The sequence below is a fragment of the Gossypium arboreum genome, chromosome 3 (genome assembly GCF_025698485.1).
Source record: "Gossypium arboreum isolate Shixiya-1 chromosome 3, ASM2569848v2, whole genome shotgun sequence".
Taxonomy (NCBI): Eukaryota; Viridiplantae; Streptophyta; class Magnoliopsida; order Malvales; family Malvaceae; genus Gossypium; species Gossypium arboreum.
In genome coordinates, this window is record NC_069072.1 from 138,836,967 (window position 1) to 138,861,193 (window position 24,227).

The window sequence follows — 24,227 nt, forward strand, 5'->3', positions numbered from 1 at the left end:
AATTGATTTTTTTAAAACTTTGTGAGATTAATAAGAATTTCTAAAATTTTAGAAAAACTTGATTAAAAATTTCGAAAACAATAAAGATATAATGAAAATTTTCAAAAAAATTTTAGGGGAAATAAAAATTTAAAAAAATTTTAAAGGCACCTACCTCTAACGTTCTATCTCTAAATCGTATTTAAGCATATATGCTTTGTCTCATTTTCGCTTTCTTGATTGGATGGATCTTTGTTATCCAATTATAACTCTTGTGATTTTTTCGTCTTTTAATAAAAATAATTATCGGATGATAATATTACTAGAATGTAATGTTATTTAGCACATAATCGAGTATGTTACTGAAACGTAAAATTTTTCTTCTAATCAAAGTGGTAGGGGAAAGAAAGAAGAAAATTATGGGTTTTTTTTTTTCATAATTAAAGCATGTTAATTGTTATCAACAAATGTTGGTTGTAGTGATAAATTATATTGTACATCTAAGGAAAAATGCAGGTTCAAATTTTGAAGTTGACATTGTTGGAAGAAATAACCATGAACCCTGAACATGGATCGTAAAATAGATTTGTAAGATATATATATATATATATATATATATATATATATATATATATATATGTTTGTTGTTATGGTTTAAGAGTAAATTTGACCAAAATAATAAAATTGTTATGAAAGTAAGTAAAAGTAATATAATAGACTAAAAGTGTGTTTGGTTGAATGGAAAAGTGAAAGAATAGTATGGGAGAATGGAAAATTGAAAGAAAATAAATTTTGAATGTGCGTGGTAAAGAAGAAATAAGAGAGGTAAGAAAATGAGAGGAATGACCATTTTCCATCATAATACATAAAAATAAATCTTTCCAATTTGGAATGATAAGACGAGAGAAAATAAGAGAATTTCATTTTGTTTCCTCTATTTTTTTAACTCAATTGACTAATGAATGCGAAGAAAATTACTTTATTCTTTCAAATTTTCTATATTTCTTACCAAGCACACTTATGAAAAAAAAATTATATATTTTTATTTTTTTATTTTTTGCTCTTTCAATTTTCTATCTTTTCAATATTCTTTCCACTTTATCAAGAAAAATTATTTACACACTGATATATGAACCTTTTAATGTTCCATATTTTAATGGAGAAAATATTTTATCACATTTATTAATATTTTTTACAGTATTGTTATATTTGTTTGCTTAATGAAAATTTCAATTAATAAATGCCATTAAAGTATATCTTAATGAGGTAGAAAGTAGATTGATAGATAGATAGAAAAGTGAAAATAGTAAGATTAGAAAATGGTGGTTGTTGAAAAATCTGAAATTAGTCATTGAGTGTCAGGGAAGTGCCTATTTCTCGAGAATTGGAACTGTTAAGTGACAATTTCCATATTTGAATATTTACAATTTATTGAACGATTGGAATGGGTTGTACTGATTATTTGAAAGATATTTAGTGCAACAATGAAGGTCATATTACTCGGGAAAATCACATGAAAAATTGGATCGAATTGGATCACCCGAAACAATCCCTTGCAACATAGATATTTGGATTGAATTGAAACTTTATACCTAAAGTCGACATTTAATTTATTATTTTAATAGAATTGTGATAGAACTTTCAGTGTTAACAAGTCTCGAACATAACTCTATTATATATCTTAAATCAAATTTCAATTTATGTACAAATACTTAGTAGAATTGGATCGGAGCTAAGTTCTTCACGTAATATAGCATTGCTTATTGTGTCGGCTTGGTCTTCCATTAGTGGAGACAAAATAAAGTGTTAATAATAAAGATGTTTTCTATCCTCATTCAATACATTTCCATTGTAAATTTCCCACCATTGACTTTTTCTTCTTTTTTTACTTTCCATCTCCATTATTAGTAAATTATTTTAAAAATTAAAAACACATTTGGTAAATTAAAAATAGTTAAATAATGAAAATATAAACATATGTTTTGTGCTTATTTTACTATAATAAAAACATAAAAACAATATGCCTCCGGGCAACATGACTCGAGTCGCGAGGACCAAATATATTTGCATTCTTGACAGACAATTGGGTTTATTTGAATACTGATGGTATTGTTAGGATTGTTGCCGATTTTGTTGCAGTTGGAGGAATAGTGTGCGACCGGAATGGAGGGTGGATTTTTTATTACAGATATTTGGGGCATCTTGGATGGTTTGATACTTTTACTGGATCGAGATTATGATAGTGTGATAATTTAAACTGATAGTCTTTAGGCAGTTAATACCATTTAGGATAGTTCCTCAAGTAGTTCCAATTCCGCTTTGGTCAAGAGAATTCATCAACTTTTGACAAAGGTAAAATATTGGAGTCTATGGCATATATCGAGAGAGGATAATAATGATGTTGATGACTCCAAGATAGAAGAGAAGGACTACAGTTGTTTGAGGATTCCCTTTGGGGGAGTTGGCTTAGTTTTATTTAATTAAATTGTTTCATTTTCTTTCCATAAAAAACATAAAAAAATTAACGTAAAACCAATATAATATATTTTATATTTAAAAATAAAATATTTTAATATTGATATAAAATTTAATTAAATTGAAAAAACAGTTAATTTCACTTTAATTATTTTAAATTTACAAAACATTTTTATTGAAAACAATAAAAATTATTTTTATTATTTTCTAATTTTCACATATATTGATTTTTATTTTCAAAACTTATTTAACATATTTTATTTACTATTTTAATTTTTCAAAAGAATTTAAATATTTTAAATATTTTAAATATAAATACTAAATCTCAAATTTTATTTTCTTTTAATGAAAAATCCCAAACTTTATTTAAATATATTTTGGCTATGCCATTTATTAATATAAGCAATAATACATTTCCAGGTGGTTGTGGGCTATGAATGCCCGGCCCAACTGGCCAACAAAGGAAATCTCCAGGTGTCACATAAATGCTCTTTGGTAAACTAAACACGTCACCCAAACGTGAGAACAGAGTCAGCATGAAAATGACTTTCCACGTGGCGAAACCATTCAACTACACGTGGAAGTCACCCCGACCCAATCCCTTTTTGTTTCATGATTTTACCCGAAAGCGAGGGATGGCCTGCAACATGCGGTCATGCGCACTCAAACCCAACTTACCTCGGCCAATAATTTTTGTCTTTTCATTATATTTAATATATTTTGATATTTATGTTTGAGATTCGTGATTACACTTTAACAATATTATTTTTAAGGTTTCAACTTAAATTTTGATTATATCTATTCTTTTTGACACCAAGAACTATCCATAATTACTTCCTAACTCTCTAAATTCACGTCTTTTTATATTAACAATACTATCCATACCAATCGAATTAAAACTCAACCGATAACTCAATAAAATCCTTAAATATAAATATTACAACTTTTTGATTATCATATTTTATTTATTGATTAGGCTCCAACCTATTATTACTTCACAAAATGCTACCCTACTGATTATAATTTTCACTCAATAATTATGTTCCTTATTTTAGTAAAAAATTAAACTTATTATTATTTATATATAATTTTTTCATATATACCCATAATTTATAATTAATTAAACCATTTTTATTTATTATTTTATATGTCAAAATATTTTCCTTTTCTAGGCAAATTTCTTTTCTTCCTATACTGGAGGACCAGGTTCTTAGTAGTAGTGGATAATGGACTGACCAATAATTTTTATATGTATCAATATCTTTTATATATATATATAATATTTTAAAATAAAAATTGATTGAGTACTAACTTGATTGGTATGAATATTGTTATTAATGTAAGATAATGCAGGTTAGAGTACGCTAAAACATATTATTCTCTTATTTATGGGTTGATGAGAGTTTATAGATAATTTTATGCATTATGTTAAAAAACAGATATTATCAGAATCTATAAATAAAATATATCTGTATTTTACACTAATAATACTTAAAAAAATAATTAGATTAGTTTTGTGTGCTTCATAAATTGCTTCACATGGGACAGCCAGGCTGTGCACAACCACCATCTGCTGCTTTACTCTTTTGGTTCCAACTTTAATTAGACAAAATAAAAACTTGGTAATTAACAATCCTTTCCTTTCCACCTTATATGCAATCAATAGGGATGACAATGAAGTGAGATGAGATGACTGATTCAATTTCGATCTCAATTTTATATATGTAAATTTATTCTATTTTAAATTTTATATAATATTTTTTTAATAATATTGTGTAATGGGTAATACGGATTTCACATAAATTCAATTTTGAAAATCTTAATAAAAAATTTGATTCACTTATCGTTCTGAAACTCAATTTCAAGAAAAAAAAAAAACTTGTTCCTATCAAATTGAAATAGTGAAATTCGGGGTTTTCTTATACCCATAAATAAGGATGGTAATAGGGCAAGATGGGATAGACGAACAATTGTTTTAATTTCAATCTCGATTTTTATTTTTATACACTTGAATTCATTCTATTTCAGATTTTATATAATTAGGGATAATATAGATTTCACCTAAACCCAGCCTCGAAAATCTTAATAGAAAACTCGAATCACTTCCTACTTCCAAACCCAATTTTAAAAAAAAAAAATACTAAATTGTACCAAATTGAATTTAGGGTTTTTTTCCTACGATTTTTATGTCCTAAAATAACATTACAACAAAAAATTGATAGCTCTTCACCTTTTTTGAAGTGGGTTTCAACTTCAAAAAAAAAAAAAAAAACGAAACTTTCTCTCATGCCACCCTTTTCTTTCACTTTCTCTTACTTTCTTAGCTTCAATCCCAACAAGAAAAGAAGAAAAAAAAGGGGATTTTTATTTCAATACAAATGAAGCTCTATCTTTATATCATTTTGATTCTAATATTGGTGATGATAAACCATGGAAGCTGTGATTCAACCATTCATGTTGGTCATAGGGTAAGCTTAGCAATCCCTTTGGAATATAATGATGGGTTCATTGGTAGAGCTTTTCTAATGGACTATGGTGATGATACTAAGCAAATAGAACCAAGTTTTAGAGTTGCATTAAGCACTGAAGCTAACAAAGGGAAATATTCATGTTCTTTAGAGGTTTTTCTTGGCGATGTTAAGGTATGGAATTCTGGTCATTACTCCAAGTTTTATACCTCTGATGTATGCTTCCTTGAACTTACTGAAGATGGAGATTTACAGTTGAAGGGTCCTAAAAACCGGATCGGTTGGCGAACTGGTACTTCGGGACAAGGTGTAGAGGTAAAAGAACAAGTACTCAGGCTTTTCATTTTGAGTAAATTACTAGTAGTCATTCAATTATTAGTATTTTTTTTTAGTTTTTTTGGTTGCAATGACAGCTTTTAAAATTTGTATAATAGTAATTTTAACCTTCAACGTTTATACATTGTATCAATTTAAGCTTGATTTTTTTTAGAAAAATTAACCCTCAACATTTACACATTATGTAATTTGATATATTTTTTGTAGTTTTGTTTTTCTTATGATATTGAGGGCTAATTTTAAAAGAATGAGAAAATATGAATTTTTTATCTTAGATTTTGTGGTGTTTTCATTTCTTGTATATTTACAATTTTAGTCGATAAATTTTTTAAAAATTTTTAGTTAAAATGGTCACAAGAAAAGTAAAACTACAAAAATAATAATAAAAAGAAAAGAGATAGACTAAATTACATAATGTGTAAATATTAAAGGTTGAATTTTTAATAATCAAAACTAAATTGATACAATGTATAAATGTTGAGGGTTAAAGTTGCTATTAGGCCAATTTAAAAGTTGTTAGGTCAGCTAGATGGTGACTAAAAAAGACAAAATTTACTAATAGTCGAGTGGTCAAAAAAGGAATTTATTAATAGTTGAGTGACTACTAGTACAATTTACCTTTTTATTTTTGTAAAAGTATATTTGTTGGACACATTAACTCTGTGTGTGTGTGTGTGTTTGTATTGTATTGCAGAGATTACAAATATTGAGGACTGGTAATTTGGTACTTCTTGATGTTTTGAACCAGATAAAATGGCAAAGTTTCAATTTCCCAACTGATGTAATGTTATGGGGACAAAGATTAGATGTATCTACTTGGTTAACTTCTTTCCCAAGGAACACAACATCATTCTACACATTTGAAATCTTATACAACAAGGTAGCTCTTTATTTAAATTCTGGTAGGTTGAAGTATTCTTATTGGGAATTTAAGCCTTCCAAGAATAGAAACATCACATTTGTTGAATTGGGTTCTAATGGGTTAGAGTTATTCGATGATAAACATAAAAAAATCGCACAGATTATTGCTTCATGGAAGGTTCAGCCAGTGAGGTTTTTAGCACTGGGGAATAGAACTGGGAATTTAGGGATTTACTTTTATTCATCAACCACCAGAAAATTCGAGGCTTCATTTCAAGCCCTTAACACCACTTGTGACCTACCTTTAGCTTGTAAGCCTTATGGCATATGTACATTCTCCAATTCTTGTTCATGCATAGGGCTTTTAACAAAGAAAAGCCATATGGTTTCCGATTGCAACGAAAGGGTTCCGAGCCGTTTCTGCGGCGGAGGAACAACTCAAGTCGAGATGCTTGAATTGAACGATGTTGTTACGGTACTCAAAGATGCTCCTAAAAGGATCAATGTTACCAAGACAACATGTGCGAATCTGTGCTTGAACGACTGCAAATGCGTCGCTGCGTTACATTCCTATGGAAATTATGATGACCCAAGCTCCGAACAATGCTCGCTTTACTATCTTGTTGCAGGTATCAAACAAGTTGAAAAAGGGTTAGGGTTGAGTTACATGGTGAAGGTTCCAAAAGGGACAAGTTACCATCATAACAATCCTAGTGTTAAGAAATGGGTGTTGATTGTTGTGGGAGTGGTTGATGGCTTGATTATCATATTGGTCTTGGGTGGCCTTGTTTATTATTTGGTTCATAAAAGAAGAAACAACTTACAAGGTACTAACAATGATACTTGATTATTACCATGTGATTCATTTTTGTTCTTTATACGAATTCGTTTATATGCGTCTGACACAGATATGAAAGTATTCCGTATTTTGAATCATTGAATTTTTTTTTGGAATGATGTTGATATATAGAAAGTAGTGCAATTTATTGCCCAAATAGTTTGAAATATCAGTAACAGATTGAGTTGCATTGCTAGTAAAGCAAGTTTTTAAGATCATTATATGTCAAAACCTAACATGGGACACTCTTGTTTATTCAATGTCTAACTGTAGTTACTAAGACAAAGCCAAAGAATATGAATGTAGGAATCATTATGGTGAATGGAAAGAGAAAACACTTTATCTATAAATCTATTCTTTCGATGTTTTTATTTTTATGTTTCTCGAGTTCACGTGAGTCGAATGCCTTATACATAGTATAGAATATTTTAAGAAAGATGAAAAGATCCTTCACTGTTACTCAAAATTAATGTAAAATCTTAATGTTCAAAATCAAGCGAGCACGTGCAAACACACAAAAATTTAATCCAAATTTGATACAAGAGGGATCTAATAAAGAAATAAATTCTTTTGAGGGGAGGTTACTTCAAAAGTCGTCTAGGAAGTGTTGTTTGTTGTAAAATGAGCCAACACCTAGATGGATCGATATTGTCTTTGGTGGGGGAGGCATGAACTAATCAAGAAAATTACTTTAGGAGATCAAAGATGAATCATAAGTTATTGAAGGTTAGAGTGTAATTTTAACATTATATTAACATGTAATTTCATAAGATTTTAAGGAACTAAATGACAAATCTACCATTTTTGGGGGTCAAGGCCTCTGCTTGCCCTCTTTGTCTTTGTTCCTAATGGGTTGAAGATTTGGCATGAAGAAGCGATGGGTTCAAGAATAAGACCACCTCATTAGATATATAAAAATATATTTATTAAAGAAATTTCATATTTACACATGTTTCAGCGCATACTTTATAGCATATAGGCCATTGTTGGATAAATATACTAACACTTGAACTCTCAATAAAATTAAAAGAAAAAACTCGAAATGAAGAGAATATTAACACGTTGATGAATTTCATCAAATATTCCATATTAGGTTTAACAGTTAAAGTTAAGAGTCACTCAACACTATAAACAGTTAACATTTATGTTTTAACCCAAATGAAAAATCAGATTGAGACAATAGTATTGGGCTTTATAATTAATCTATAGGAATAAGAAACCCCTCCTTAATTCCACCAAAAGGAAAACACAATCACAAACCCAAAAACATAAACTAAACTGGATCAAAACTGATATATATATATATATATATATATATTGATAGAAAAAACACCAATCAACAATCAACAATTAACACATTTTTTATCAAATCCGACGGAGCTTCAAACAAGTGGAGTAAAGAGTTTTCTATTGAAGCATGTTTAGTCATGTGATCGGAAACACAATTTTGATCCCTCGAAATATGACGATCTCTTACTTTTCATTTCTTATGCAGCAATTGATGTAGTAATCTTAATTCCACCAAACTACTATTAGCGCCTCCCCTTGTTAAAATTAATTCAACCAAAATTTTATTATTTTTAAAGGATTAAACCGGTTCAAAACTCTTTTCCGGACCGATACTCCAATGAATCCTATTCGATTGAAACAATATTGAGCTAAACCTCAAAAGTTTCCTATTTTGTGGGGATTTAAACATCAAAGTTCAAAAGTAATAATGATGATGTTTAGTAGGGGTAGTGTCCCTAGCTAGTGTGTCTTTATAAATTTCTAATTTCTAAGCCTCGTTCCCTATCATCAATTAGCTTGTTGTACATGTTTGGCTTCAACTTTTGAAGTCTTGATTTAGATGGAGGATCCCACATGTGAGGAGATAGGGACATGGGACAACATATGAGCTTCATATACTATATGTTTTTTTTTGGTTTGTGTTTCAAAGCTAAGAACTAAATTGCCCCGTGAACCCTTAAATTTCATAAAACAATATTTACCCCACGTCACACAACAGAAACACAGTTTGGCTTTGTCTGGGGACCCTTAATGTGACTTTAAAACATCACTTGTCATGCTTACAAGGAAAGACCCCATCTTCTTCTTCATCATCATCAGACAAATTCGGAATTGAATTCGTTTTGCTCCATTATTATCTCATTTCATCATTCAATCTGATCTACTTGTCTATGGTAGGCAAGGTATCTTATTCTTCTTTCATATATATGCCCATTGTTGGTAAAAATACAATGAATGATCCTCTATCTAGAGTTATCTTACATTTTGTCTAATATCTATCAAAAACTAAATTGATCTCTTCTATTAAAAATTGATATACGTATACATCATTATGATGTACATGAACTAATTTTTAATAAAAAATACAAGTTTGCTCTTTGATCTGACGTACGCATGAGTATATGAACATGATGATGCTTGTTTGGCCGATTGAAATATTAAAAATTTTGAGATCCCATATTTAAATTTCTTATTCTGAGTAGAATTAATTACTCAAATTTGATTTTAAGAAAAAAAAATAATGGATGTTAGAGAGGGTATTTTGGGATGTTTGAGTGCCGGAATTTGGCATTGTAAAATTCAATGTTGACAAATAGATATAGCTGTCAAGAGATATTGTGGAGCTTATTTTGTTTGCAAGCCATGGCTGCCTTTTGTCTGTATTATATAATATATAATATATATATATATATATATCTTACTTTACATAAATGTAAGAATTTGGTTTCTTCATTACAATAAAATCCCTTTGGATATGATCATCTTTGCATATACTATATTCATTTTGGGATTCGGGGAGAAAAAGAATTATATATATATATACATATATCAACGTGGTTAATCGGATATCAATACAGTTAAAAAATCATTTTAAAATCTTAACTTTACCATCCGAACCACTGTTTTAAGAGTTTAGAGTTAGTTTAGTAATAAAGTTTATATTAAATACATTTATATCCTCAATTAAATATACCATATTATTAAAATGTTTTAAAATTAAAGATAGATAATTTCGTCTTTTATTAGGCAATCAACCAAACTTGACCTAGTCCATCATGAATAACTATTTCGAGTTTGAATATATAGAAACAGATTCAAATGTGATAAAATTTTAAAGTCAATTTTGAATTATACTCTCATGACACGGTCGGTAAAAGTATTATAGAGGTTTTTATATTAGGAGTAGAATTGTATTTCGTCCTCTTTACTAAAAAAAAAGGGAAATTAGTCTATGTATGTTAGATCAAAGAACAAACTAATTCTTTTGCTAAAAATTCCATCCATTTCGACTGTTAAAAACTAGTTCATATATGTTTGATACACATGGGTTATTCTATCAGCCACTTCAATTTTTAACAGAAATGACTAGTTTACTCTTTGAACTAACTTATAAGGACTAATTTATCCATTTTTTAATTAAATGAGACAAAATACAATCTAACTCTTAATATAACGACTTCCGTCATATTTTTACAAACACCTTCTAATATGTATGCACGAATAAAAGTTAATGAAGCAAAATATTTCGATAATTAAATTTATACATTATCAATACATCAAACAATCCATTAATATTAATGAATTAATTTCCATAATATTTGAATTAAATGCATGCCCCCATGGAATACTATTTTTATGTATTGGAATCAAATATGCTAGAAAACATATATATGTCTAGAAAAACAAAGGTTTTGTCACGAGACACTTTTCCAAATTTAGTACTATTTACATAATTATTCGAATTGTCTGATTGGACAATAAATCACACACAAATATATATGTTTTATAGTGATACATTATTTAATCTATAAATGGTTTACAGATCATAATATTCTTCTTCACTCACTTAGGGACATGCATGTTTATTCTCCAAAATAGTGAAATTAGCATTCTTTAATAAGTCAAAACTATAATATATATAATTTAGATGTCAATTTTGAAATTTTCATGTTTTATTTGGATTGATTTGAGCTAATTTAATTATAAAATAAAGGCAATTGAATATTAACTCGATTAATATAGGCATTGTCGTCAATATAGGAGGACAGGGGTTTGAATGAGCTAAAATGTATTATCCTCTTATTTATGGGTTAAGAAGAGACTCTGGGTAGCTCTAAGCATTGTGTCAAAAAAAACAAGATATGATCAAAACTTATAATGAGATTGTTTAAAAAAGAATAAAAATAAAATATTTATGTAATATCTTTTAAAAATAATTAACCTCAAAATATGTGGTTGGTATCTTTTTCCTATTAGATATGTTTACTACTAGTTAATATAGTGTTTAGTGTAATGATAAAATATATTATTCTCTTAAAAGGAAATTCGGGTTCAAACATTAAAGATAACACTCATGGAAGAGGCAACTTCAAATCCCAAACGCGGACATGAAAGATTTTAAAACTACGTATAACTCTTAGTAAACTAGATGATGGTATATCATCCAAAAATTTTAAAACTAAATCCACTTAATTTCATTTTGGTTGTGTCATCATCCGGTTTAGTGATAGTATATAGAATTATAAAATATCAGTGCATCAAATATTAATTCAGTTAAAAGATGTTGTTAGTCCATGTACTTTGAAAGATTTTGAGATTTAATTTTTGTACTTTAAGAGTAAAAATTCCAGTCCTCCTATTTTTTTCAATTTAAGAATCCCAGTCCAATCATTATTGTCGTTAGTAGTTTAAGTTAAAAATTCCCAATCATATACCACGTAATATGAGGATAGCTGAACCAACATGCCAAATTAATAAATTTTGACAGAAAATACTCGCAATTTTAACGACTGAACTGAGATTTTTAAATCAAGAAAATAGGACTTAATTTTTAACATTTGAAGTACAAGGACTAAATCTCAAAAATTGTCAAAGTATAGGGACTAACAACATTTTTTAACCTATTAATATTTTAATAAATGGTTAATATTTGGTGTACTGAAAGTATATAATTCTATATCTTTTAGTAAGAAATTTAATTTTTAAGTATATGACTTTAACTCAATGGGAAGGCTACTTTGAGGTTTCAGGTTTGAGTCCTACCTAATATAAATGTGTAGATTCTCGTTTGGGCAGCTGTCATTTAAAAATCATTTAAATTGAATATTTTAAATAAATTTAATTATAAAAATAATAAATATTATATTATTATTATTTTTAAATATTTAATTTTTTAAAAATAAAAAGGATTATTTTGGTTGGTCGAGCTGGGTCTAAACCCGAGACTAGAAAATTATTTAGAATCAAATTGGGGCCAATCCCAATCGGATCCATAAAAGAACTTTTTTTTTAATTACCTTCCTTGTGTATGTATAACATTAAACCCATTCGGTTTTTAAAATAAATTACTGATTCTTAATTTTTCGAGCAATCCTTCATCAGTTGTAAATATAAGCAATGATTTCAAAATTAAAATTTAATCGTACTCTAATAACTTTACATAAAGCAAAATTAGGGTTTTTAGGAATGATAATGGAAAAATTGACAGATAACTAATCTTTACTGTCACTCTATAAAACTGTTCATGAGATTTTCATTTCATTCAGCTCCTTATGTCCCTCAAAAAAAAATTATTTTTGTGATGTATTGACTTATAATTTTAAAGGTCAATTTTATTATAGGTTCTGATCATATCTGCTCTTTTTGATACAATGTCTAGAACTACCTATAGCTCATCCCCAACCCATAAATAGGAAGATAATACACTTTAGCACACTCGAACCCACATCCTCCTACATTGATAATAATACTCATGTCAGTTAAATTAAAATTTAATTAACAAATTCAACCATTATTTATAATCTCGTCCTATTTAATAAATGGTATAAATTGTAATGCTATATAATTTATGATTCATATTGATAAGCACTAAGTCACCCTCATTATCTACCAAAAATTGTTGTCAAAATTTTCAAACACCAAAGTTGTCCAATTATGAACCACTTCATTCACTAGTGTCGTACTAAGTGATTGGAATTTGTTCAAAGCAAGACAAATCAAGTTAAATCAACAACTCAGTACACAATCAGTCAAGAAAGGAGAATTCTTGTTTTATTTATTATTTTAATTTTCTACATAATTCCATTGTATGATGCAAATTGATGGGACCCCATTTTTTTTTTCTTGATTGCTTGTAAAAGTAGTAAAGGAAAGATCCAAATTTTGGTTATTATTATCCCTTGGCTTTGTAGTTAATCATTAATTTAGGAAATGGAATGTTCAATAGAATAATGATTTAAGTGTTAATCTCAAGATTGTGATAGTAAAGTAAATAATAATCCACTTCAAGAAAAAATTAATAATTCCACCCTATTTACCTCCCTAATCTAGAGGTGAAACTTGATTATAGGGATTGTTTGATAGAGTATATATTTTTAAAAAGTTGTATCTGTAAATGAAATATTTTATTTAAAATTGAATTGTAAATGAAAATAATAATAATTTTCATGTAACTTTTAGACAGTAAAATATTAATTTTATTAAAATATGGTCTTATTTGATATGATTCTTATAATAGAGGCACTTACATTTACTTTCGCCTATATTTGAAAGAGAGTATCCAATAGGAACATGTTTTCGATATGGGTATATTCAATTTTTTTTTTAAAAAATTCAATTTGGAGGATTATTTGTAGAGGTGTCTATGGGATTGAGTCTGAGTTGGTCTAAGTTATTAAAGACTTTGTCTTTGAAATATGTCAAATCATCTCATTTTTAAGAATACATTTCTCCTTTCTTCATTTTTTGGGTTTAACCACAAATGTCTTTAACTATATTACGATTTGAGATTAATCTTGTTTAGGTCAGGGTGATATTCAAGTAATCCCTTTTCAATATGGGTGACTCTAGAATTCAAGCTCTATCTAAATGCTTAGGAAAGAAGTCCACCACTTATTCTCGGGGATACATTTCGTAATCAACCCTTAATACTCTCAATCCCTAACTGATTATACTTGAATGAGGTGGGCATTGCATGCACAAGTCCACTTAGACTTATAACCTCCAATAGCTTGTAAAAGCATCGATGTTGCCATATGAATTAATTTTCAATCAACTGATAATATCTCATATTTGCGCTTGAATACGTCTAAGATATATATATTGTTTGAGTTGTGTGACTCGAATCCCAGCTTAAAAAGTTCGAAATGCAACTCATTTGTTAAAAAAATAAAATAGAAAGGCAAAATTAAGGACATTGTCGCACAAGTTGAATCAGTATAGGACTATACTTCTTCTATTAAACGTTGATAATAAAATGAATTTTTTAACCCTTAAAACTTGTGTAGCAGAGAATCTCTTATATTGTTATTTTTCAACATTAGTGAATTTCTCCTCCTTTGTCTATGATTTTTTTATAAGGGTTTTTCACGTAAAATCTATATGTTCTTATTTTTTTTCTCATTGCTTTGTGATAATTTCTACTGCTATTATCGACGAATAACAGATATATTCAATAAAAAATAAAAAAAATCAGGGTAAAATAACCTAACCCTAGAGAGAGCTAAATAAATGTGAATATGAATGGAAAGGGCTAGGGCAAGGGACAAAGGGTTGGGTATTAGCAAACATGCATGTGAGTTGGTGGTGGGTACGTTTTCGCTTTGTTTTTACATGTTTATATGTTCAAAAGCTTGCAAATAATGCAGACACGTTTTATCAAATTCTCCATGATTTTTGCTCATGTCCTTCAGTTTTGATTGCTATGGAGAATTTTTAGTGATTTTAATTGTAGTGGCTAATCTTACTTGGAGTTTTATTATTTCTTTTATTTGTTGTAGATATGAATGTTTTTGGAACTGAATTGATCAATTGGACAAATATCGGCGATTTAACTAAAGACATATAATCACAAAAAATTAGAAATCGAGAAATGAAAAAAACCAATTAAAAACCGAAAGATAATTTTTTGTTAGAGACTCCTTACAACACTAGCAGAGTGAATTTCAATGCCTTGAAGGATGAAGAAAGAGATTTGGTAAAAGGAATCATCCAAGACATGAACGGTGAATATGTGAGGTCCATTATGCTTCAGAAATATTCGCTGACTAAAATTTATGACATGTTTCTGGATGAGAGTTTGTCATTGGACAAGAAAAGATGTGGGAATTGGGGCTTTAACTGATGTTGATAATGGGGTTGGAGGAAAGGCAGTGACAAGTAGGATTGCTGGAAAGGTTGCACCTAAAAGACTTCCTATCATTTCATCCTACGACTCTTCATTTTCATCAAAGGGTGATACATCTAAAGTTGAATCAATCTCTATTAATAAAGGATTGCTGGAAAGGTTATGCACAAAATCCTTCACAATGGATGGGATTGTGCATTAAGGATGAAACAACCGCAACACTTGATTTTTGTTCTTTAGTGGGCGAAACTGACGAGTCTTCGCTTAATGATATGTACGAGGCCTCGAGATTTTATATTTTTTCTTATTGAAGTTCATTTATATTTCGGTTATTAACTCGATAATATTGTAATTGTTATATCATTATTAGAGCATGACATGTAGAAAGTTATTAGACAGTCCACGGATTACCCTTTGTACGAAATAATCCGCAAACAACCCTTCATATGGGAAGATCCGCGGATACCTCTCTACAAACCTTATTTGAGTGAATCTAAAGACAATCCGTTACGTAATTATTATTGATACTACCAAAACATAACAGCCTCGTACGATCCAAAAGATAAGAATATCAAAATAGGACTATACAGAACATTTCATAGTGACAACTAACTTGTAACAATATTGCCACTTGACTAACTCGCACAACCGTACAAAACAGTAAATTGTCAACTATATGATACTACAAAATAAAAGATGACCCATAAATAAACCTGTGTGCACGAAAAACCAAGGATCAACTCCTTCCCTTTCCCACCTATATACTCACCAAGGAATCTCCTTATCCTGCTCCTCCTCTATACCCCGGCTCTTCATCTTACATATATGAACCAATACTTCTATGTACTTCTCTCCACCATCCTCTCTTTCCAAATAATAGCCCGTATCAACAATAATGATCACAAGAGCGTGTAGGCACAAGATCCTAGAGAAAGCAAAGTGCAGCTGAAAATAATAGAGAAAATTATTAGAAAAGAGAGGAGAAAGAATGATGCACGTGCAAAAGAGTGTGGGGGCTATTGTGGGGGATGCTACGTACGCGTTTCATATAAAGGAATCTGCTCGTGATCGAAGGAACAAACAATAATTTATATATATATATACATCGAAAGCAGCGAAGGAAAAGGAAGAAGCGTCAAAGCCTTTGTTTTGTTTAGCTGTGAATCCCTCCAAATCCCTACCCTCACGGGGACCAATTATCACCCTCTCTCTCTTCCGCTCCATCATTTTATTCTCTCTCATCCATGCATATATATCATTCATCCTTAAAACTCATCCGTTGAGTCAAGTGATGAACAGTTCAATGATTATTGTGAAGGAGTTTGGTGAAAAAGTTTATCTCTTATTTTAAAGATCTAATTTGACTCAACTCCGAATTTAGTAAATACATATCAATATATATACCATTCACTCAAGAGTCATGCATGTTGAATCAATTGGTAAGAAGTTTGATAACAGTTATGAAAGGTTACGAGTAAAGAGAACAACGAAAGATCCTATGTCCTATTTTAAGGGTTGGAATTGACTTAACTCTAAAATTAATTCAGACCCCATGTGATTACTAGATATCAAATGATGTCATATTAAATATATGTAATTGATAAAAGTAATATGGAAGCCCCTCTATTAGAATCTAGATTGCATTCTACCTTCTTTACTAAAAAAAATAGAGAAATTAGTCATTGCATGTTAGATTAAAGAGCAAATAGATCATTTACCTCTTCAGTCAATTTTTTTTGAACAATTTCATTATAAGTTCTGATTATATTTACTCTTTTTGACATAATGCCTAGAACTACCCATAGCCCCTCCTCAACCCATATTAAACCCACGTCAATTAAGCTAAGACTCAATCAAATTCACTCAAGAATATTAGATATATATATATATATATATATATATAATTATTGATTGATTTTTTTTTTGTTATTACCTAACACCAAAATGTTGACGCGGTTTGAGAGATTATATTCAATAACTTTTGACATGGATTATGAAAACATTAATCCATGCATGCATATAGTATAATATAATTCAATTTAATTAATCATGAACCTAATCTCTCTTTTAAGTATATAATAATATAAGCAAAGAATTAAAGGATCACTAGATAGAATAATGAAGAAAAAAATATTAAGGGCAATCTATGTATTCTGTTTTTTTTTTTTAATAATCTCATTATATCAACACTTTTTTGACACAATATCTAGAACTACCTATAGCTCCTTCTTAACCCATAAATAGGAGGATAATGTGCTTCAGCGCATTCCAACCTACATTCTTCTGCATTAGCAATAATATCTATACCAATCGAGCTAAAACTCAATCGACAAAAATAAGCTATATTAAGTTATAATTAACCAACAATTTTAATAATTAGATAAATTAATTTTTATAACCAAAAAATATATGGCCCAATTATGAATGACAAATTTTGTTAGGATTTTCAAAAGGGGAGATGGCCTATCTCTTTCTTTTAATATTAAAATTTCATTCAATATTAATATATATGAATGTGTGTGTGAACAATGTGTTGAAGACAATATTGATAACCACCTTAACCATTAAGCTAACACATGAGCATGAAATATAATTTTGGGTTTCAGTCGAGACACGTCATAAATGAATTTAGACAAAAAAAAATGGAAAAATTTATTGATATTGGTAATGAAATTATTATTACTATTTTATATAGTTAATAGGATTAATTAAATGGACTCAAAGTGGATGACTTAGATTTCCAAAAACCTTAAATTAAGGAAACTTCTAATTGAAATCCCCAAAAAAAAAAAAACATTTTAAAGCACCAATATCAATACAAATTAAATTGATTGCAACATCTTCTAGATATTAATTATAATAATAATTGTACGTCATACAAGCTTGTGTTGTGCATATATATATATATATATATATATATATATATATATATATATATATATATGGTTTAAAGGTCCTTTTCTTGGAAATTTCTTTATATTATTTTTGTTAATATATGGATTTGTGATACAAATTCATCATTCAATATATTGTGATATAAAATTGATTGTTTAATTGGTCGCATAAAATCAATATAAAGCATATTAATTATTGTGAATAGATAAAAATTAAAAATTAAAACGAAAAAATTGATAAGTAAACTGATCGAACTAATTTATAAATATTTTTAATTAATTATCATTATTAAACTAATAAATGAATCAATTTATGAATAATTTAACCAATTCAACTACATATCTCATTTTATATAGTGACACACATCTTGCTTACTCAATTAAAGTGTTTATATTCATAGTCAATTGAATTGACAATTAACCTTAATTTCTATTTCATAAGCATCAATTCCACATAAATATGAGTGCAAGCAAAGAAATTAACTAATTATATGGTAGATTAGGTATATATAGAAGACAATATAATTACGGATCATTTGGTTAAATTAGGTTTAACATGGAAGTCAAATTTATAGGTCTTTGATGCTGTTCTTAGTGAAGTTTTAGGAATTCTACAACAAAACAAAGCGAGGGACGCTTTTAAACAATTAATTTAATATAATTTTGTATTTTTATTCATTGAAGTGACTTTTAGAATATAAAATTTTTATGTTTTTTATTATAAAAATTCGAAGAATCAAAATTGTTGTAAATTAGTCACTAATGGAGTAGCAAAATATTTGTATTCAAGATTTCAGTAGACATTAGTTTCGAATATTCACTCTTTAAGCAACCTTTACTCCTATCCTTTGTTTAAAAAAAATGTAAATTAATGATGTCAATTTTGTAAATTGAGTATAAATGAGGATAAAATAACATTTAATCATTGAATTTGATAATTTTTTTCTCAATTTAGACCCTGATTTTGGATTCCATTAAGGTGCAATTATGTAACACTTACTCTCCCAGAGTATCACATTACCTAAATTTTTTAAAAACATATAAAACCTAAAAATTAAAGAAAAAAATTATTTATTTTTTTATTTTTAGGTGGTGACATCATCCAGCTTTAATGTAATTTCAGTTTAAGGACTAAATTGAAGAAAGCTGTGAAATTTCGAAACCAAAAAAAGTTATTGGAAAAAATTATTGAGTTTAAGTACTTGATTTATCCCAACCATAAATGAATAATAATTTCAAGTGGGGAAGAAAAGAGGGCCTCTCATGCAGGAAACAAACAACAATAATATGTAGGAGGTATTATAGAAAAGATGAAATGAAAAACAAAGCTGCTTCTTTAAATACTCCCCTTCAAAATTAATCCCAGTTCTAAACCAGCCCCAGAAAAAATCAGACAATATTTTAAGGAATTAGAAGCTCAAAATCCATGTCTTCCAAAGCTGGCCGGAAAAAAGCATCATCATCATCATCATCTTCATCAGTTCATGAACAACTGCAACAGCTTCGATCTCTCACCAACTCCGCTGCAGTAAATACATACATATTAGATAAATATATATATATATATATATATATATATATATATATATTGCCTTAAAAACTCTAAATCTTGTTGATTGCATGTTTTGCAGGTGAACAAGACCTCAATTATTGTAGATGCTTCGAGATATATAGAGGAGTTGAAAGATAAAGTTGATAAAATGAACCAAGAAACTGCAACTTCTTCACAAGCTTCAACTTCATCACAGAATCCTCTTCCTATGGTAAATATATATATATACACATATATGTGTGTGTGTGTGTGTGTGTGTGTGTGTATATACAGTGTTTTAATGGAGTTTCTTTTTATTTCATTAGGTTACAGTGGAAACCCTAGAGAAGGGTTTCCTTATAAATGTGTTTTTACAGAAGAATTGCCCTGGTTTGCTTGTTTCCATATTGGAAACCTTTGAAGAGCTTGGCCTTGACGTGCTTGAAGCTAGGGTTTCTTGTGAAGAAAGTTTCAAACTAGAAGCCATTGGAGGAGAAGTAAGTCTATATGTATATGTATATGTATATATATGTATGTACATGTATATGTATATTTGTGAATGTATGTGTATGTGAACCCTACTTTATATTTTTGGTGATTTCTCATAAACCCCAAAGTGAAATACAATTTAAAAGACCCAATATTTTGAATTTCTTTTTCTGGGTGAATATACTTGGAGGACCTTTTTTTATAAGGATTTGATCAAATTAGTCCCTCTATTTAGTCATTGTACGGTTAAAAAGAATCAAATAAGGTTGAATTAGAATAGAGTTAACATTTACTGTTTTAAAAATATTATTTTTAAAGTTTTTATGATTTTGTAAATGAAGATTTTTGTTTAGAATTGAACTATAATTGAGAAAATTATTTTTCGAAGTATTTCTATACGGTAAATGTTAGCTACGATTGTAATTTAGAGTTATTTAATTCTTTTTAATGTTACATGGACTAAATTGATCCATTTAATAATAGAAGAACTAATTTAATCTAGTCCCTATAACCAATTATGGATTATTTGCTTGTTTATGAATTTGTTATATTCGAGTTATGGAGTCTATTTTGAGGTCGTAATTAGTTTTAGTAATATTAACCTTTTCTTCAAAAAATATTAACCTATTTTTAGCAATATATAGGGTAAAGTACTTAGGAGATCTCTATATTATAGGAATTGTATCAAATTAGTCCCTCTATCACTAAATGAATCAATTTATACCTGTGCTATAAAAAATTCAAATTATATCTTAAAAATTATATTTTTTCAAGTGTAATTCAGTTCCAAACAAAAGATTTCATTTACAAGATCATAAAAATTTTAAAAAAATATTAACTCGATTAAATAGTAAATGATATCTTTTAAATAGTCAAAGTTAACTCTATTAAATTTATTCTTATTTGATTCTTTTTAATAGTAAAATGACTAAATTAATCTATTTAATGGTAGAGGGACAAATTTGATACATTCCTACAATGTAAGGATCTCCTAGGTACTTTCACCTATATATGTGAAGAAAAGAAGATTTAGATGAAGACAGAAGAAATCTCACATGAAAATTGTACAGCATGAGTTTCAACCACACATTGATTATGTTTTTTCTAGGGTTAATATATTATTTGGTACATGAATTTAGCTTTAATATTTAATTTAGTACTTATTTTTTTGTCTCATTTAAATACTTGAGTTTAGATTCAATGTTCAATTTGATACCAATACTTTTCTTTTATCCCAATTAAATACCTATGCTTTTTTTTTTTTTACTAGAGCACACATATCCAATACTCATTGAAAGTACGAAATTGAAAAAAAAAAAACTCGGGTACCAAATAGTATATTAACATTTTTTTATTGCGTAACTGTTACATTTAATTGGGGATTTATCTTATATATATATATATATATGTATGTATTACAAAATTTCAGAATGAAGGTAATGTTGAATGCATTGATGCTCAAATGGTGAAGCAAGCAGTGATGCAAGCTATAAGGAAATGGGGTGAAAACAGCCACCAGGAGTAGGACTACTTTCTCGGTTTTAACGGCGGTTCACGACGGCGTTTTATTTAAAAACGCCATTTTGATGACAAAGTGCAGTGTTTTCCGATATGATTATGATATCTTCGTCGATTCCTTCGGGTCAGTTGCAAAATTTACAATGTAACATCTTTTATCTTTTACCAATAGAAGTTTCGACTTTCTGAAATCTTCATTTTATAGCAATATATATAATTAATAATATTAAAAATATCGAAGAAATTCTAAAAGTTTTACGTTTTGACAAGATTTGTTAAGTTAGTTGATACAAACACTTTAAAAATCAATATTCAATAGATTAAGGATTTGAATCTCAACATATACATTGCATCGGATCATAGGAGAACATTAGGTAAAAGGGGTAGATAGTGATCTTGGCCCCCAAATAATAGATTTTTCATTTAACCCCTTAAATTTTTATAAAGTTACTCTTTGACCCCTTTAATAATTTATAATTCATCTTTAACCTCCTCCAAAGCAATTTTTGGCTTTGTCCCTAAACGTTGGAGTTTCTCGGTATAAGATTTGATGTTATGATAACCTATTCGAAGATATCACATTTTTGTATATGATATTTAGATCATTTGGCACGAGTTCGAGGTAATTTTTTTTCAAATTTTTCATTTTTACTTGAATTGAGCCCTATTTCAAAATGAAAACAAGGGTACAATCTTTTCACATACGAGCATATCAATATCAAAGGTAAAAGTATCATGGAGGTCTTCTAATAGAAGTCGAATTGCATTTTACTCGCTCTACTAAAAAAATGAACAAATTAGTCATTGTATATTAGATCAAAGAGTAAACTAGCCATTCAGTTAAAATTTTCATCTATTTGTACCGTTAAAAACCAGTTCATGTACGTCGACGTAACATGTCATGTGTAACTGTATAGTTATTTCATCAATCACGTGCTAGTTTTTAACAATAAAAATGCATGAAAATTTTAATTAAAAAAACTAATTTTCTCTTTAATCTAACCTACATAAACTAATTTCCTTACTAACAACCTTGATGATATGGGTGAAGATAGGTACAAATTCAACATCTTAATTAAGACAAAGTGACATATGATATGGTTTGTCTTAATTTGAAACCATGGCCAGTTAAAGCTGTTTTTTTTTAGGTATAAAATATCACATAGAGAAAAAAATGGCCCATCCTTGGTTCACATGCATGGATCTGATGAGGACAACTGAGCAGGCCCAGGCTACAAAACTGCCGACAACTAAGTATTTGGTCCTTTTATTTATTTTAGGGTAAATTACATTGGTAGTCACCTAATTATTAATAATTTTTTTTATCACTTAATTATGAGAAGTTACAAAACAGTTATTTAACCATTTGATTGTCTTTTTGGGCCACTTGTAGTTAAATGGCTAATAAAAAAAATGACGTGGTAGCTTTTAAAATTGGTATAGTAGTTACTTTAATCCTTTACAGCCATACATTGTGTCAGTTAGGTTTTATTCTAAAAAATATAACCCTCAACATTTACATATTGTGTAATTTAGTCTCTTTTTTTTTTTAGTTTTACTTTTTCTTTGTGACCCTTTCACCTAAAATACTAAACAAAAAAAATACCAACAACGGAAACACCGTCAATTCCACAAAGACAAGCTAAACAAAATCAAATTTATCAGCTAAATTTGAATAAAAAAAATCAACAATGAAAACAACTAAAAAACCAAGATAATAATTTTCCTATCTTCTCATTCATTTAAAACTAACCCTTAGTGCTACAAAAAAAAAAAGATCAAATTACACTATAGGGTTAAATTTTCTAGAATCAAGACTAAATTGACACAATATATAAACGTTGAGGGGTCAAACTTGTTATTATGCCAACTTTAAAAATTGCCACATCATCTTTTTATTATCCATTTAACCGCTAGTCACAAAAAAAAAGGTCAAATAGTTGGACGACCATTTTGTAATTTTTTATAGTTGAGTAACTAAAAAAGAAACTTACTAATAGTTGAGTGGCTAACATTGTAATTTATCATTATTTTTATTACCAACCTTTTTCACCTTCGAGTGAAAGTTAAAAGAATGTTCAAATGATAGTTGTTTTTAGTACATTATTCATTGTTTTTCATGTTCATGTAAGAGCTTTTTGTCTATACACTATCATTATCTTTGAAACACTGTTCATAAATTAGGGGTTTGTGGTAGTATTTTAGTGAAGGTAAAAGTTAGGGTTTTCGAATTTTGTTGTGATTTTTAAGAAATTACATTGGATCTTAATTAAATTTAAAGTCGAGTTGAGTTGAATCCCTTTAAAAAGGGTAAGTTCTTCCGGCATTATCTTTTTATATACACTAAGAATGAACTTTAGAGCTTAATAAATGCCGAGCTTTTTATCATTTGACTCATACCTATGGCTTGACTAGTAATTTATTTTAAATTAATGCTTTAAGAATTAGACCGGTGATTGAACTGCTCAAACCATAAATTCTTGGTTTGACCAGTTCAATCAATCGGATGTTCAACAGTTACAAAATAAAAATAAAATCTAAAAGATTTTAAGAATCCATAAAAAACCAGAATGGATAAGAATTCTTGGTTTGAATTGATTCAAACTTTTTCCAATTTTTAATATCGATTAAATCACCGATTCTTGATTCAATCAATGAATTTTGTTCGGTTTTAACAACCAGGCTTTAAGCATGAAAGAATGGA

At 28.6% G+C, this 24,227-nt stretch overlaps 2 protein-coding genes across 3 annotated transcripts; both read left to right on the forward strand.

The window, feature by feature from the left end:
* The first annotated feature begins 4,139 nt into the window (after positions 1-4,139).
* Positions 4,140-7,035, forward strand: LOC108474871 (G-type lectin S-receptor-like serine/threonine-protein kinase SD2-5). 2 transcript variants are annotated; one of them, XM_017776903.2, is made up of 3 exons: positions 4,141-5,096; positions 5,178-5,237; positions 5,953-7,035. In XM_017776903.2, exons 1-3 carry the CDS (start codon positions 4,833-4,835, stop codon positions 6,964-6,966), a joined length of 1,338 nt encoding a protein of 445 aa, XP_017632392.1. In that variant the 5' UTR covers positions 4,141-4,832; the 3' UTR covers positions 6,967-7,035. The 2 variants fall into 2 exon arrangements, with proteins under 2 accessions (XP_017632391.1, XP_017632392.1); XM_017776902.2 differs by having other exon boundaries at positions 4,140-5,237.
* Positions 7,036-19,180: 12,145 nt separating this feature from the next.
* LOC108475741 (transcription factor SCREAM2-like) lies at positions 19,181-21,756 on the forward strand. Its single transcript, XM_053026406.1, has 4 exons — positions 19,181-19,513; positions 19,617-19,748; positions 19,843-20,013; positions 21,435-21,756. The coding sequence occupies exons 1-4, from the start codon at positions 19,412-19,414 to the stop codon at positions 21,528-21,530; spliced, it is 501 nt and encodes a 166-aa protein (XP_052882366.1). The 5' UTR covers positions 19,181-19,411; the 3' UTR covers positions 21,531-21,756.
* The last annotated feature ends 2,471 nt before the right edge of the window (positions 21,757-24,227 follow it).

Excerpts from the sequence above, each read along its gene's own strand:
- LOC108474871 (XM_017776902.2), top strand. The coding sequence starts at position 4,833 with ATGAAGCTCTATCTTTATATCATTTTGATTCTAATATTGGTGATGATA. Across the intron at positions 5,238-5,952 it reads CTTCGGGACAAGGTGTAGAG|AGATTACAAATATTGAGGAC; the intron begins GTAAAAGAACAA and ends ATTGTATTGCAG.
- LOC108475741 (XM_053026406.1), top strand. The coding sequence starts at position 19,412 with ATGTCTTCCAAAGCTGGCCGGAAAAAAGCATCATCATCATCATCATCT. Across the intron at positions 19,749-19,842 it reads CACAGAATCCTCTTCCTATG|GTTACAGTGGAAACCCTAGA; the intron begins GTAAATATATAT and ends TTATTTCATTAG. Across the intron at positions 20,014-21,434 it reads TAGAAGCCATTGGAGGAGAA|AATGAAGGTAATGTTGAATG; the intron begins GTAAGTCTATAT and ends ACAAAATTTCAG.